Source organism: Cygnus atratus, chromosome 5 (genome assembly GCF_013377495.2).
Source record: "Cygnus atratus isolate AKBS03 ecotype Queensland, Australia chromosome 5, CAtr_DNAZoo_HiC_assembly, whole genome shotgun sequence".
NCBI lineage: Eukaryota > Metazoa > Chordata > Aves > Anseriformes > Anatidae > Cygnus > Cygnus atratus.
The window spans coordinates 36,616,334-36,633,253 of record NC_066366.1 but is presented as its reverse complement, the minus strand read 5'-3'; the positions used below and the strand labels follow the sequence as shown (position 1 = coordinate 36,633,253).

Here is a 16,920-nt window from a genome sequence, read left to right as displayed (position 1 = left end):
CACAGCAACGGCAACCGCCACCTCACGCCGTGCCGTCGCCTCACCCGCCGCCATTTTAGCCCGAGGCAGTCTCTCAGCGCCCGCCGCCGCTTTTTCTTTTACAGCCTTTTTATTTCAGTGCTTTGAACAGAACGCTTCTTCGCATACCGCGCGCTCTCACCACAAACAAAATGCGATTAATTCGTAAACAAAACGCAGTTCTGTCAAAAACAACATCAGGCGCTCTGTTCTCACAAAGAGCACCCAGGTCCATACAGCACACGAAGGAAGGGTCCTTCTTCACAGCCTCATGAAGGAAAGGCAAACTAAAGTTTCTCACTCTCAGTTTGCCATCCAATGCTTGAGGTTCATATAGTACAACTCAAAAAAGCACCTTAGTCAATGTTGCAAACGGAGCCTGTGTCACGATTAAGCATCGACTGTTAAATCGCTTCTGACTCCCTGGAGGAAGGTGAGGGCATCACATCCGCACTGCCACTTCTATGAGCAGTTTTTGGCATCCCTAATTATAGGAAGTTTGTAGACATATATATGTACAGGAGCATTTTTTAAGTTCATTGAAAATGTTAATCTGTAGCTACTATTTTACTTATAATGTTATTACTTGTTAAAGTGTTCATTACATTATCATAAGCCTTGGTATCTAGATACCTTAACTCATCCAGTAACTTTATAATAGATTGTTTCTCTCCCAGTGTGTTTCTCCAGATGAGAAGCATCTGGTAAGATTGTTCTTCTGTGTCATTAGGCCAGTCATAAATAATTTTATCAATATCATTTTCTTTCAGGTGAGTTCTCATAAGACGCCTCCATTTTTTCACTGGTACTTCATTTATGAAAGCCCAAAAGCTATCTCTCAGTTCTGGGGAGAGAAAAAAAAATATCAGTTTAGGTTCTAAAATACAGATTTTTTTTTTCCACAGATAATATACACATTTTCCAATTACTTTTTAGCAAATACATGTACAGACCAAACAGTAACAGCAAGGCTAGGTTTGGTACTTAAGAAGCAGAACAACAAATAGGTTCCCTATTTATCTTAAGAAGCTGAAGATACCACTCTACATATCTCAAAAGTAGTCTCTTCAGATGAAATACCATTCAGTAAAGGTGGTTTTTGGGGACTGCATGTTTCTGCTTACTCTTAATAAGGCTACTCAACAGTAGCCTTTAACCACCTCACTCAGCTAACAGTACAGGTTTGCCACAGCAAGACTAGCATTAGCAAAGCCCATCACTTGGCCATTTCAGCACGTCAACATACTAGTTACTAGTACACATATGTGGCTTTGATGCAGTCTTTCATTTAGCAGAGATTTGACAGAAAGACTTCCTGTTCTGGCCTACACCTCAGTCATTAAGGCAGTATCCCAGTGCTGCACCACAGACTTGTTTAAAACACACAAACAAATTCTGTACCCTGCTTATTCTTAAAAGCATGACTGCATTACGCTGCCAGAAAAGACATACTTTAAAGTAGATCAATCCATCATCACAGTGATTGAAACTTTTCTTAAATGCAGTACTAATCCTGTTTCAGTGTATTTTACAATTAACTGAAAGCCTTATATCTTTAAGCAATAGTCGCAGTCACTCTAAACTATTGCTTAAGTAGACTAAAGTCTTAAACAAGAAAAAAAAATCAAAGTACTGACCATTTATAGGATGCTTACCTTTTTGAGAGAGATCTTTAACAATTATTTGATATTTTTGTTTTTGTACCTGTAATACAAAGTTGGACCATTACTTCTAGCATGCCAGAACACTTAATTCACTTACAAGTTATTCCTGAGCTATTTGATAGCTTGCTTTCACAATACACATGCCAATAACGGGGTGGGTCAGATTTCACAGTACAGCTGAAAATGAGCATGCTGAAAACAGCTGTGCTACTAGCTTGTAAGTGAAGCAACAAGACAACGTATTTGGTGCTATTGCTAAAGAATGGCTTGTGGGTCAATATTGAACGTGAAGATGAGAGAGGCACAGCAGATTAAATGATGGACTGACGTCTGCTTTCCCAAGATATCACTCTCCATGTGTTCTATGATATCTTTAAGACAAAGGTTCCTCTTTCTTATCATCCTGCCATCTATTACTCAAGGAATAGTTAAGAACTCAAATTACACATATCAGAGAACATACGATGAGATTTTTTTTCCCCCCAACTTACCATATGATTTGCTGGCATCCTACCACTCAGTCTTTTAGATTGTGCATTCTGGTAAAAAGCAAGATTCTGCCCAGTTTTTGCAGATAATGAAGTGTCCAAAGTGATCTTCTTCCAACAATCTTGTATAGAACACCTCAAATTCTGCAGGATTATGCCCCTCCCAGATTGCACAACACTGTTTTCCTCTGGTGATTGGCATTTTACGTTCAAATTAACACTAGCTTGTTCTTGGCCCTCTGGACTCTTAACAGAGTTTTCACCATCTGGATTGGCTGCATTATTTGCAATTTTCACTTCTGATAAAATTAGTCTTTCAGTACTACCCTCAGATGCCTGTAAAGAAAAAGAAAATTATTTGGGAGATATTTTATAGGTAGGTCTTCAAAAACAGTTTAGGTGAAGGAAACAGAATACTTGAAATCACCAGATGTCAAAGAAATAATAGAGCTGCTGATTTGTCAAAGTGAAAAACGTATAGAAGCCACAACTTCCAAATGGTTTCGAAGCCTAAACCTTCATCTTGCTGGCTGTTCTGCTCCCACCAGGCTATGTGGTAAGGCTCACAGGCTACCTCCACAACAAATGAAAATTTTTTCCTCAGGTTTTCACTGTTATTCATTAGTGCTTGCAGTATCTCTGGGTCTGGAAGTACATACTCCTCCTAAGGCAGGAAGGAATTAAGTTGCCATGGTGCACCCAAGCCGAGCTGACATAGCAGCCTGCTAACAGTGACCTCAAGCCTGTTGTTGTGTGAAGGCTGATGCTCTCAGAGCTTTTGCTGAGCCAATAGAGCATTATCAGTTCCATGTAAAAGTATGAGCTTGGGTTTGTTTGTTGTTGTTTTTTGCTGAATTAGTTTTCCTCAACTTCACACAATCAACTCTGTTCAAAGTGAGTATTGGAGCACACTACATAGCTTTAGGGAGGGAAGCATCATTTCCAGTATTATCAATACATTAAATAAGCTTATGCCATGAAGTTCACCTCAGGCTGATGGTGACCCACTAAGAACAGTACAAGTATGAAGCAGATGAGGGTATATCTAGCATATCAGCTTATGTTGAAAGTGGAAAGTTTTAGGCAGCTTTTTTTTTTATTTATTTATTTTACAAGTAGAAAGTGAGGGCAAGTGTTGACTGTTTCTCCCATATGACTTCAGTTTAAGGTGCATTTCCTGCATAAGCCCATGTGATTTCTGTTTGCACAAGGTCAATGACCCATATGTGACATCACCATGTCACCTGTGTGTGTAGGCAGGGATGTGACACTACCCCACTCAGCACACAGTTATACACCATTCTCCTTGAATTCACTTTGAGGGTGCAAACAGGTTAAACAAGCTGCTTCTATTTGTACAGGACAGTTCTTAATAAGGTAACCTAGTGACTGAAGGTTTACAGCATGGCTAATGTAACTGATCGATTTTGGAAGGAAATAATGTAGGAGCAACATATTTACAATATATATATATATTTTATAGCAGTGTAAGTTCACTGGTACTTCTTTGGAAGGACAGCATGCTGGTGCCAAAATAACTGGTCTCAGTAATGTATCAGAATGCAACTCTCCAAATAACGATTGTTACAGTAGCACAAGTACACAGGTATTACAACTTAAGTTCATGATAGTATTATTTCAGAGCTAAATGTCACCATGCACCATTCATGATTATATTATTATTCTACTACAGTAGATTCAAAATGTTATGTCTGCCTATTGCTATGCTACACCACTTTGACCAGGTTTTCTGTCATGTTCCTTCATCAGCTTCTATGAATATATGAAACACTGCGAATCTGGCCAGGGTGTGGGAAGAGAGACAACCCAACAAAACCCAATGGGCGATTCAGATATTTGAGCCACTTATGGACCTTAAAAAAAGAGAAAAGTTTAAGGTAATGTTTTTAACTGATCTTTCAGCATCATTCCTTCAGTTTTCAAATATGTGACAGTTAAAACACATTTAATTGCTTGAACTATTTTACTGGTAAATTAGATTAGCTCATGCACAGAGTACTACTTGCTTTGGGTGAGGGACAAGGAAAGTAGCAGGGGGAAGGATGTGCTACATGTGCTATGAGAACACTTTGGATCCTTAAAGTTTTCTTATCTTCAAAATCTATTTTAGAGCTTGATGCTATGCTATGACTACACTAGTCAGAAGATCAAGCTCATTTCTGCCTTGCTGAGCAGTTAGGAGTATTTAGCTTTTCTATTTAGAAGTTATACAAGAGTACTTAACTAGTCTAGCTTCCTCTTGCTAAATACAAGACTAGCAGTAGTAGAATAGTTCATTTGGAATGGACCTACAAAGATGATGGAAGTCCAGCTGCCTGACCACTTCAGGGGTGACCCAAAAAGCTGGAGCATATTAAGGGTGTTGTTGACCATGTGTAACTGTAAGATTCTAAAACAGTCTTTGACCACAAGAGGCCAGGGTAAAACTAGCTTTAACAGTGGAACATGTGTCAGCAGCCAGCCTTAGCATGGTAAACACTTTTCAGGATATACTTCTGAACCAGCATTCTGAGCCCTGATCACCTTGACTTATGGGACAGCCTGTGATCAAGACATTGGACTACAAGGTCCTGGTCTGTAACTTGAGATGTCAGTTTAAAGGCAGGACACTTAGTCACTTTGTCCACTGGATCAAGAGAAGTAATCTTATGCATTGGTGTTGTAGCTTTCCTTGCATTTTGTATGAAACATCACACAGGAAATTGATAGCTGTCATTCCCTGGGGATTATAAGCCTGAAGCAGCAGAGAACTAGTTGAATCAAGGCACCACTTGGCAACAGTTTGAAGAGAAAGCTGGTGCTTCTTCTCAGTTTTTCCACTTTCAAAACATTCTGGTCACAGGCTCTGTAATGTTTTCAATGCAAGCACTAGGGAGGCCAACTCCACTGGATGCATACCAGTAAGGACTGCATGAGGCCCTATATGAATCAGGACTTGTTACATTTCAGGAACACACCCTACCAGACATCTACAGCAAGACAAGAATTAAAAGCTGTGTAACAGGGAAAATTAATAGTGCTTTAGTTGCACAAAGCTTTGAGATAAAATGGTGTACCTATTATATACTTACCAGGCCTTTTTCTACTTTGTCAGGTGAAGTGGCTGAAAAATAAGAGTAACATTAGAAGACTTACTAGGAATTGCTGCAAATTAAATTTCATACAAGATTTACATACAGTAGAACTTCTTTACACAAATCAAAAGGTCCCCTACAAGCCATTTAGTTCCTTGAAATGTCCAAAGTTACTACCCCTAGCTTCCACCTACAGTGGAAGCTACACCTACACTGTGCCTTCACACAGGCAAACTGTAAAATATAGACATCAAGATGCAGTTTGGATTTTAAGCCCCTCTTTCAAAAGAAAGAATTCCCAATTCCCACAACCCCCCCCCAGCCTATGCTTCTTAAGCATTGTCGTGGGCTGTTGCAATACAAATTGAGGCAGAAAATTTGACTGCAATACATACAGTAAGTCATGATCTGAATTTCAAAGGTAAACTTTGTTCAAAATTGCTTCCAATATCATCTAACTAAGCTAGTTGCAAAAATAGTTTAATATGCAGTAATGTAAAAAAGTATTTCTCAGCAGAAGATATTCATCCTCACTAAAAAAAAAGCTATGTGCATTCATATAGGGCTAACCAACCTAACAATCACATTAAGAGGCTGAAATGATGCAAGGGCAGTGATGTATTGAAAAAAAATTCTACAATCAAACACAATGAGTGAAAAATCAATGATCTAATTAGTTGATACTTCTTGTCCCATGCCTGAGCTCATGCACAGGATTTTCCTCGCTATTTGCCAATACAATGCAAGTAGATGGGGGGGAGGGGGGGGCTTCCTTTTAAGGACCCTGTGCTAGTCTTTGAGGCCAGGGCATCTGTTCAGTTAAAGCTTATTCATTTTATTTACTGAACAAAACTGGTCTCCATTTCACTCAAGTTACTTAACTGAATCACACGCTAAACAAATGGGAGCTTATCTATTAAACAGATCCCCTATAGAGTAACACCAAAAGAATAGCCTTAGTGCATGCTCTGCCTAGTTCTGGAAAGTTTATGGGTAGTAATCAAGCAGTTACCTTTATCACATCTCAGCTTTTTAATTATAAACACCACCACCACCAAAACAACAACCACCAAAATAATTGCAGTAATCCAAAGAAGAGATGTGTTTCCTGCAAAGAAAAAGGAATAAAATCAGTGCCTGAAATACTGAAGCAGTCCCCACATATGACATTCTGAAGTACAATTCTTCCCTGCCACCCTAAAGAACAACCTAAACTCCACACTAGTATAAGGACCCAGCTAGCCTGTCCTAGAAAAGGCACTGGGACTATCAACTGACCTGAATCCAAGTACTGGTTTGCAGTGCACATTGTTATCCCACTAGCAGTGGGGGATTCTGTACAGAGCTGCAAAGCAAGCTCTACAAGGCTTTCAAAAGAAATATTTAAGTGGAAAAGGTATGCGAAGGATGGCAGATTGATGTGCTATAGTGTTGGTAGGGCCCATTCCTTCCTTTTCTAGTCAGCAGAAGAGGAAAGTCACACTACACACAGCCTCTCAGACATGCTAAACATTAATGAAATGTTTGTACTGGTCCTAATTTTTAAAGTGAGGATGTTGCAACTTTGAAAACCCTGGCAATACGTATAGCTTTTCACCAAGGTAGGTGCTCTTTTGCTTTAAGTGAAGTTTAAGATGGGTTGTCTTCCCCAACCCCTTCAAGAACTTGTCTCTATCAAGTAATTCCCAGACCAACATACAGAAGCTCCTAAGTACGCTACAGAGGAAGTTCAAGCCACTGTTTTTACAGACCGTTTCTGTGTTATTAGCCAGAATTCATACACCCAACAGACCAAGCCAAATGGTATTTACGTTCCAGACCTTGATCAGGTAAGCCACATCCTAGGTCCATCGTAGCATTGCAATTCTGCACAATTTCCTTCCCTTCTGGACACCTGAAGTGGATGGCAAAACAGTTGTATCAACATTTCTAGAGTGATGTACTAAACCTGTTCGTGTTCAGGCAGAGCTTAGAGACACAAACAGAACATGCATAAACAGCATAAACAGATTTGTTAGAACTGCATCTTTTAAATAACCCAATACCTTGTAAGATTAAGTAAAAGCAAAAGGCTAACATACATAAGCTGTTTAAGTGGAGCAAAAAAGAAAACAACCAAACACCAACAACACATGTAGTGGATGCATTATTCATGCATAGTGAGTTTTCTTCAAGTGGTTCTACCTCCTGAAGTTTTGCAGTGGCTGCTACAATGCTTATTCAATTGTGAATGTGGGGAAATACTAATCTGAAGACACAAAACATGTAAGCACACAGACATAAGCAACAAGCACAGTGGAACCAAAAATTTGTATCATCTGGGTCTCAGTCTCATGTATTTTGAGATCTAGAATTTAGATGTATGAATAATACTATTTGTCTTCGAGGGAATTATTCAATCTAAGTGATGTGGTAGGTATTAACACACATTGGGCCACAGCTCTGAAGTTCACTAGAAAGAAAAGAATTGCTTATGTTCATTATTTAACTTACGTTTTACTGCATCTTTGACATATTTCACAGCCCTCAGCAGGGCAGAAGTATCCTTGTTTGCATTGGCATTCAGTGTCACGCGTGAGAGTACAGGCTCTCAAAGTTATTTGGTCTAAAAGTTAGAAAATGAGTATAAAAGTTGTAGCTCTATACAACTGTGCTTAAGTTATACCCTGGCCATAAAGGCAACATTTTTCCCCAACCTTGTTATTCTCAACAACCAGAAGTGCAAAAAAAAAAGAGCACCAGGCTTTCTGCATTAAATTAAGGGCACAAGGGTTAAGGTTTCACTGAAACTGTGGTACCGTCTTTGCACTGTCTGCACAGCAAGCATTCTTCCAAGCCATTTGCATGAGCAGTATAATCTTCCCCTTCAGTGCAAGAGATACATCTTCCTTTTGAGTGTGGAGTACTGCAGTGCTGAGCAACGTAAGTACCTGTGGAAGAGGAGAATCCGCAGAAGCAGCACTCTCAAGGGATTGTGTAACATACAAATTAGCACAACAGGCTGTTACAATATAAAACCATTTTGGTCAAAGTCCAACCCTTCCTTGCAAGCAAGCAGCACGTCACATGGGAACTTGTGTGACGCAGCATGGCCAGGAGGCACACCTGAGCTTACTGCTCAGACAAGGGGCAGTGGCAAAGAAGGCAGCCAGGCAGGCCTTTACTGGGACACACCAGGGAGCACACAGCATTCACTGCAGCAGCTCAGTGTCACTTGTTCAGCCAGCACCACCTCGCTGGAAGGGGTGTATGGCAGGCATGGAGAGAATTGCTTGTACAAAAAAAGTAACAAGAAGATCTCTTCTCCTTCATCTGAAGGCTCTTCAAATACACCAGATAGCCTTGTGATACTACCCAAGGGCAGTGCACTTCTTGGCACAAAACTGAGTTAACTGCACACATTGAGCAAGGCAGGGAGAGCACAGCAAAGCAAAGTTCCACGTACAGAAATCAGAATTCCCCTGGGCTCACTGACTATTGTTAAGAAAACAAACACAAAAAGCAACCCGACTTTGAACACTTCATCCCCAACAGCGGGCAGAGACTTTCTGAACTACTGCCAAGATATCGCTCCCAGTCATTACGTGTTACGCAAAAAGCTCTCGCTTAAAATGGAGTCCAGCACCAAGAAGCCATCACAGCATCAGCTGGGCTTACAATTCCACCAGCTGGAATGTAACAGCAATAATCAATCACCTCAGATGGGGAATATGGAGACTGTCCAAAGTCTTACCTGCTGGGCACAAGACACAGCAGAGACCTTTGTGCAAGTATTCTCCCTCTCCACAGTCCTCTGCTCTGTTTCCAGACATTATCAACAGCATAACCTACAGCAAAGACAGACAGCTGTTTAAGTGATTCAACCTGCCAGGACAGGATAGCAATCTTGGGGAAATGTTCCTGTAAAGACTTGAAAACATATTCAGAAGCTCATGGGAAGCCACAAAGGAAACCCAAACTAATTTCTGCTAAGTGTGCTGTTCACAGCAGTAATTACAATCACAAAGGATGGGTTAGAGCAGCACCACAGGTTCCAGAGCAGCAGCTGAAACGTTTTAGGAAACTATTGCCCAAGTCCCCCACCTCCATTTTAACTTCTCTCTTCTTTTCACTAACTCACTACAAGCAAACTCCAGAGACCGAGGTTTCTGCCTCGTGCAAGGGATTTGTTCCACTCACCCTCGGCCTATCTTTAACTTAGAAGGGTCGAAGTCTGCCTTAAAGAAAAAAAATAAAAAGGATACACCCAAGGAGTTTTCACACCGCGTTTCTCACTGGCTCTAATCTTCCTCAGAAGGCAAGTGAATGAGTCATCGACAACAAGAAGCAGCCACCTTACCCTAACTACAGGACCACCAGGAAAAAAAAAATCTTTTTTTTAAAAAAAAAAAAAAAAAGGAAAAAGGAAAAAAAATCCTGTGCGACTACAGTAGCACGAACCGCCAAGGAGGGGCGGCCCTGGGCCGTGGTGGCACCCGGGCACAACGTGTTTGGGCCTGGGGACGGCAGCAGGAGAGAAGCGGCTCCGCTTCTGCCCCGTAAGCGGCGGATTTAAGGGTCGCCCTCCCGCAGCTCCGCTCTTCCCACTTTCTCCTCGCGGGACACCCAAGATCTGCCCCGTAACGGTGGGGTTCACAAAAACACCCTCTTGGCAAGCGGGACGGTGGAGCTCTTCGGGCTGACTGCCGCCCCCAAACCTTCCCCCGACGGAAGAGCAGAGCCGCGACCCGGTGCCCGCCCCGGCCCCATTCGTCTCCCCAGGCTTAAGGAGCGCTTTGCGAACTCCCCCGCACCCTCAGCAAGCACGAAATAAAAACGAGGTCCCAGAGGGACTGCTGGAAGCAAAGGCGGAAAACCGCACGGGGCAGGACGCCCAGCTCCCCAAGAAGGAAGATTTCCCCGCCCCAATACACCCCAAAAGGACAGAGCTGAGGGGACAGGTCCCTCACTCACCAGCAGCCCCACCGCCCTGCCTCCCATCGCGGCGCCCAGCGCTTCCTCGCCGCGCTCCCGCTGCTCGCCCGCAGGAGGAGGTGGTGCCACCGCCCATTTATACGCCTCGGGGCGAGCCGCCCCCGCTCCGCCCCGTCGCCTGCCCGCCGGGAAGCGGCTCCGGTGCTCCCCTTTTCCACCCGTGTGCCGAAGCGCTGATTTGCAACGGCAAGAGGGCAGCCAGGTAGCACGGAAGGGACTGGCCCCAATGCGAGCAAAGTGAGGAAAAGAGGGTAGAGCGGTAGTACGTATCCTGGTGGCGTGCTTCGTACCGACTGGGAGCAAGAGGAAACTTTAGGAAACGGCTCAGCTCCTGGCTTTCCACCCAAAGCTCACGTCTGGCTGCTAAAGGGCTACTTGCTGACCACAAAAAGGAGGGCAGAAGGAGAATTTTTCAAAAAAACGCACAAACTGGCTGCATAACCGGGTTTTCTTACTCCCCCAGAGTTCTCATTTTTTTCAACAGCAGGTATTGCTCCGAGAGAGAGAGAGCAACAGCCATGATTTTCTTCAAGAATAGTTTTCATCCTCCGCATGCACATAACTGGCATGTAGGAACATTCACCTCCAGATGTTGAAATTGGATTAATAGCACAAGGATGCACGGAATTTTCCTTTTGGGATTATTTTTAATCCCTTGCGGTAGTGGCAGTAAATGTTGGATACTTCTGTTCTTCTGATGCATAATTAGTTTATATAGGTTAATAGTTTCTTTCATTGAACTGCTCCTCTCTTGGTAATGTTTTTTTTTTTTATTTGACTGCAGTAATAAGTCCTAGTAAAATGCCTGTGGGTGCAGAGTTTTGTAAAATGGAAAGGATCCAAAGAATTTTAAACATTCACCTAGTAATGGCTTCCTGTTCAGCACTACTTTTTTTTTTTTATTAGTAACTATGTTCTCAAACCCAGAATATGACATACCTGACATGTAAATATCCCCACAGAAGAGGAGAGGCTCCTTGCAGTAACTTGAATACATGGTCCCAAAGGGGGGCATGTCTGACAAGGAAGTCTGTGCTGACAGGCCAGAGATGTGCTGACTTGCTGAAGCATTTAAAGTGAGATTTAGGCAGGAAATTAGTAGACATGTTTGCACAACTTTAGGAGCAAACATTTTTAAGGCCCATATGGGACTTTGTGTAGCCAAACAAGTCTTAGGAACGACTGGGCATTCTTCCCTAGGTAAAGGCCAGGGGACCCACTCCTACCAAGTTTTAAAGTGCATATAGTGCGCATCAGACTTCCTCAGAAAAAGGAATGGACAGGACGCTGTGCTTCAAAAAGGCATCCGATCTGGACTGAAAATGTTGACATTCTTCAAGGATGAAGAATCCTTTGTTTCTCTGGAGACATTTTGCTAATAATGAAATCACTCTCACTTCTTACAGCTTGTGATTTGTTTCTTACAAGAACGTCATCTTCTGGGTGCTGGCTTGTATCCTGTCCATGACAGAGAGCTGTGGTTTTCTCTCCACGCAGCTATCCCCTATTATCAAGCCACCCCCTTCACGTAAAGGTTTTCTAACTCTTAAGGCAAGTCTGTACATTTATGTGTGACAAGTGAAAGTCATGCACCGTCAGAGGCAACCACTTCTACTTTGAGGAAGTCACTATAATTAAAAGACATGGACAGCTCGAGCCAGATGCTTAACCATGTACCAACATGCTATTGCTATTCCAAATTACTGCGTGTATCTGAGATTCTTGCAGGCCTACTCCTGTAGTGTTTTTTTTCCTCTAAAAAGCATGACCTAAGAGTGGTTTGCTTGTAAAATGCTGTAAAACACAAAACCATGGTCAAACACAAATAATTTCTCAGACAAACTGCCATTGAAAGTTGTGTGTAGTTTTATTTCAACATATCAAGCACAAACAGGTTTCCCCTACTTGGGGAATATGACGAGGAATGTAGTTAAAAATTTGGAAACATTTACATTGAAAGATAGCCCAGACTGGCACCACCACTAAGTATTTTAAGGCTGTATATATAGCAGTACTTACCACTTGGAACTAGAACGGCTTAATATTGTCTGCAGTCTACAGGAAATATTGCAAATCTTTAAAAAATGGTGTAAGGAAGACTATTAACAGATTTGAACAATGCAGTGGCACAATCCTTCCTCCTTTCTGACCTTTGACAATAAAAGTGCCTACGACCAAACACATGTACACCCATATTGCTCCTGTCCTTCTCACCTATTCTGGGGCAGTTTCTACAATACTTGTGTGTGGTATTATAAAACAGCCATATAGCAAATAATAACAATAACAGTAAGTGACCGAGTTCTATGAATAGGTTTGTCTGATGTGACACTCCATGGGCCCAGTCCAGGACGCCAATCAGCTCTGTAAAGGTATAAGGAGCTTTCACTGAACACTTCCTGTTTCCTGAAAAGGAATGGTGCTAAGAAGTCACACATATTTACAGTTCATGTGAAATGGAAAACAAAACATCCTGAGGTCCCGTTCTGTGTGTGTGTGCCGACAAAACAAATTATGACCTAATATCCTGGGGGGTGGATTTTTTGGACCAAGTGTGCTACCTCACTTAATTAAATGCAGCCAGACAGGCACTGTGAACATTAGTTCCTTACAGCTCCCCAACTACACTCCCTCTCTCACAGAGCTATAAACCACGCCGGTGTGGCTTTTCCAAAACGCTGGCATGTTTACCATTTTGGGGGTACCAATACTGTTGGGTAATTATTAATTGCATCAGAAAAGGACAAGACATAGAAAACAAATTGCACAATTAAAGCTACATTTGGCTTCAGCATTAAGGCCCATACAGGTTAAGAGGTCCTTGAAGATGTACATGTAAAAGGCAAAAATGACATAATCTGCAGGAACAAAGTTCCTAGGTCCCTTTTCCACCTGTCTTTCAACTTTCTTCCACCTCTGCCGCGTTGGTTCTAAAGTGCTTTGGTGCCTCGCTGGGCTCCTTGCGCAAGTGGCCCCCCCTCCTGCAGCCAGTAATTGTTATTGCTGCCAAACGTAGTGCTTTTATTTGAAGACATAATTAATGAAAAGTTGACACGTAAGAAAGATGCAAAGGAGAAACCAGCAGCGAGAGTCCAGGAGGAAGCTTTCAGAAGAGACCTTCCTGTGGAAGGATTTTTTGTTCAATGCGCTGAGGTTTCTGGAAAAGAAAGCGGTACGTTTATTTGTGTGTTTGAGGGAGTGGCCAACACCCAGAGCCCCAGAGTTTCCACACAAACAGGGATCCCACGACTTCTGAGGCACCATAATGGGTATGGCACTGTGCCCCACAGACTCTCCTCCCCTCTTTTTAACAGAAAAATGAGTACTTCTGGGTGCTGCTGGAACAAGCAAAGCACAATAACTGGCATGAGAAGATGTAAGGGCACAAAAACCAAGAAATCTCTTTCCCCAGCACCCATTCACAAATGTATGTCCTAACCTTCCCAAATGCAAGAATCAGCCCTGGACATCTCAAAGAGCAACAGAGAAGAGCTAAAATCATGTCACCAATTCCTCCAGCTTCCAGAAACGGTGGGCCTAGTATGTGATCCTGCTCCACCGATGCCTCTGTAGGGCCGGATAATATGCCTCATGCCTTAAGGAATCAGCGGGGTTCCCTGGATTGGATGTAGCAGCTAATACCTCCCCTGCCCTCCCCAAAGGAGTCTACAGTGCAGAGCACCTTAACAGCAGTTGGTTAAGCATCTGTGTTCACCATTTCCCTCAGTTGGCAACTAGCAATTTACACAAGAAGAGGGAATGTAGTGCTTTTCACACCATGGAGCTCAGTATTGAGACCATGTGCCTAAGTCTCTGCAGCAAACTGAGCAAATTCAAAACATACTCAATGGCTGATAAGAAGGGAGATCCATGCCTTCTTGCATAGCAGTTTTCTTTATAGCCAGCACTCTGCCCAACCCCTCCCAGCTCTTGCAGCTGTTTTGCAGTTGGGAGTGCCAGGAAATACCTAACACGCTGAGGTGATACTTTTTGCCCCCATAAAGAGAGTCTTAAGCGGAAGAGATTACTGTTTCAAGTAAGGGTTGGTTTTACCTTTCTGATGCATAATCTATTAAGGTTACCTATTGAAGCAGTTGTTCGCTGCACCCCTGCAGCTGATAAGGACGCTCCAAAGGCCACAGCGGAAGACTTAAATGCCACAGGCTATTTTTAGTCCATTAAGATAATTGCTTTGATGAGGGAAAATGGTTACCTGTGTATGTCCTGTTGGGCTCTCTGTAGGGATAAGACAGCTGAATGAATTTCCTTCAGGTGATTCATTTCTTTCCCACACTGAGTGCACAGACTTCCAAACCCTGCGGCAAAATATTAACGGACATTATGTTTTACATCACCATCTCTGGTGGCGGTGATGAAACATAAACCAGGTTCACCCAGCAAGTAGCTGACTGTGATCAAATTGTCACAGCTAGGGGGGACACTTTCAGGAGGAAACATGGGGAAAAGGGGACAGGTGGCAGAATCTTCCACCTTGAGGACAGAGGTCAATGGACGGGATCCTGTGACATTAGTCTGGGGCCCCTTCTCAGCTGTCACAAAACTCTTTTTACAGCAGTTAAGGGGAGGGGCATGGAGTGCTCACATCTGCTTTCATCTCTGAAATATTCAAGGTTACCTCCATCCAAGGCTGAGAAAAGGGAATGAGAAATTAAACCTGTTTCCCATCTATTGGAATTTCATTGTATTTTCCAAACATATTTTTTCCAGGAGTTGGGAAGCCCTTGTCAGTATAGATAGCATAAGGCAGAAAGAGGAGTGCATAAGGAAAGTACAAAAGCAGAACATTCTCTTTGTTTGCCTGTGGACAATGGGCTTGCACCAGGCTGGGAAATGTCCAAGGAATGCTCAAGGAATAAGGTACCGAAGGAGGACAAGAATAAAAAGTCCGGCTCAATGATATCCAAATACTTGCCATCATCATCTGACAGCTCCTGTACGGATTCTGGTGTTGAACAGCTGCTCTCTGTATTCTGGCTGTGGTTGGATGGCTGATCACTGGTTTTGCGGCGTCTGCAGTCTTTGGCAGATCTCTGAATAAAACAGGGATTAAAAGAGACTCAGTCACTATCAAACTGAAGACTCTTCTGTTTGAACAGTATCATGTAAGCTGCTGAGGAATATCTGTGAGGTTGCGAAGTTTGATTGCTTTTTCAGCAGCTCCTAGTAGTTGGACTCCTGGCAGCTAGTTACGGATATTAAAAGCTCGTTAAGGGCACATGCCCCATACAAAAGCATTTCCTCAAATTATAACATCCTTAAGAAACCCATACAAATTATTTTTGTCTTAGCTACAACTGACACATACTAGTGAATTTTATAGTTCTTTCACTGAGTCATATACCCACCAAACAGATACATAAGAGAATGGGTGAGAAGAAAAACTGGGAACCAATTTTCCTGTAAAAGATTTTTCAGAAGGTGACTGAAGAATTTAAACACTGGACAACTTTTATACCTGATTTCTTCAAGTAGATTGGAAAGTTTTTCCCCACCTCTGGAATGGGTAAACCAAACCCACTGTTTCCTAACAGTTCTCATATGAGGGCCTGAAAAGCAGTTATGAACCTCAGCTTTCCCACTGTTTCAGAGGTGTTCAGATTTGGGGTACTATCAAATAGAAGTCTATGTTCCTAATAAGACACAAGTTCTTTAGTGTAATATGGACTATATCTTGCTAGTTCAGATGTTCTACATTTACAAAGCATTTTCTGAGTAACATGAGTTACTCCACAGATGAATGCAATGGTATCATTCCCACTTAATATAAAGGATGGGCACAAGTTTCTTGTCCTAAGAGGAAGCAAGTGATAAAGGCAGATGGCATGGACTGAAATTTAAATTGCAGGACCATGGCTGTGCACTCCAATACCTTGGTCACATCCTCACTATGGAAGATTTCCTGTTTTGGAAACTCTGAACAGTGAAGCTCAGCTCAGTCACATGCAAAACCCAGTATAAGAGTCAGTGTCAGTAACACTGTGTGGGAAAAAATACCAGAAAGGATAGGACACATCAACCAGGAATTACAAATTGTTAATGACGGTACGCTACTGCTGGCCTAGAGTCGTAAGCTATATCTACCCAAAACAAACCTTTCAGCCTATGCTGTGCTTACATGGAAATGCTGCAGAAAGGGGCCATCTAAACAATTATAAAAAAATACTGTATTTCCCAAAACAGGCCTTTTACCTTGTGCCGTTTAATTTGATTGTTTATGCATGTTGTTGTGTGGTTTGACATCCTTGTAGATAAGTGTCTTTCCATGGTCTGCAGTATCCCATTCTTCTCAAATTGGGCAATGTCATTCAAAGGATCCCAAGGTCTTAAACTTTTGAGACCAAAGGAAAGAACATCAGAAAAGCAAGAATACCACTAGGTGTGTTAAGAGCAATGCACCAATTCCACATGCATCAGGGCAGACATTCATCCCTGACAGTAACAAGACTTTCTGCAGATGCCGTGTGTGGAGTAACAGACACTTCCCTGCATACACAGTTCCTAGCAATGAATGAGGGGCTCCAGTCACCAGAGGCTTCACCCTTCATGTCAGGAGAGGAGAGCACAGTTGCCAACTCTGCTTGCGCATTGCAGAAAATCTCTGCTAAATGATTCCACACTTGATTGCAGCAATGGGGATTTATACCAATGGCACAGCAGATT

At 42.5% G+C, this 16,920-nt stretch overlaps 2 protein-coding genes across 5 annotated transcripts in view; both read right to left on the bottom strand.

The window, feature by feature from the left end:
• Positions 1–90: 90 nt before the first annotated feature.
• On the bottom strand, positions 91–10,294 carry LOC118244824 (tumor necrosis factor receptor superfamily member 10A-like). The gene is made up of 10 exons (XM_035540085.2): positions 10,219–10,294; positions 8,999–9,092; positions 8,064–8,195; positions 7,759–7,870; positions 7,086–7,159; positions 6,278–6,373; positions 5,263–5,294; positions 2,174–2,506; positions 1,674–1,722; positions 91–862 (listed from the first exon to the last, which is right to left on the bottom strand). The coding sequence occupies exons 1-10, from the start codon at positions 10,243–10,245 to the stop codon at positions 567–569; spliced, it is 1,245 nt and encodes a 414-aa protein (XP_035395978.1). The 5' UTR covers positions 10,246–10,294; the 3' UTR covers positions 91–566.
• Positions 10,295–12,087: 1,793 nt separating this feature from the next.
• Positions 12,088–16,920, bottom strand: part of OSBPL5 (oxysterol binding protein like 5) — a 133,312-nt gene continuing 128,479 nt past the window's right edge. For all 4 annotated transcript variants that reach the window (XM_035540080.2, XM_050711267.1, XM_035540081.2 and 1 more), the window contains 4 exons: positions 16,450–16,588; positions 15,173–15,290; positions 14,453–14,555; positions 12,088–13,396 (listed from right to left, as the gene is read on the bottom strand). In XM_035540080.2, the coding sequence (XP_035395973.2) occupies positions 13,261–13,396; positions 14,453–14,555; positions 15,173–15,290; positions 16,450–16,588 (496 nt within the window). In that variant the 3' untranslated portion in view covers positions 12,088–13,260. The remainder of the gene's footprint in view (positions 13,397–14,452; positions 14,556–15,172; positions 15,291–16,449; positions 16,589–16,920) is intronic.

Bases quoted from the DNA above. Each gene is read 5' to 3' on its own strand.
- LOC118244824 (XM_035540085.2), bottom strand. From the start codon at position 10,245: ATGGGAGGCAGGGCGGTGGGGCTGCTG. The intron at 7,871-8,063 runs GTACCACAGTTT...TCTAACTTTTAG, and splicing joins GTGCAGACAGTGCAAAGACG to ACCAAATAACTTTGAGAGCC. The intron at 2,507-5,262 runs GTAAGTATATAA...TTTTCTTTACAG, and splicing joins ACAAAGTAGAAAAAGGCCTG to GCATCTGAGGGTAGTACTGA.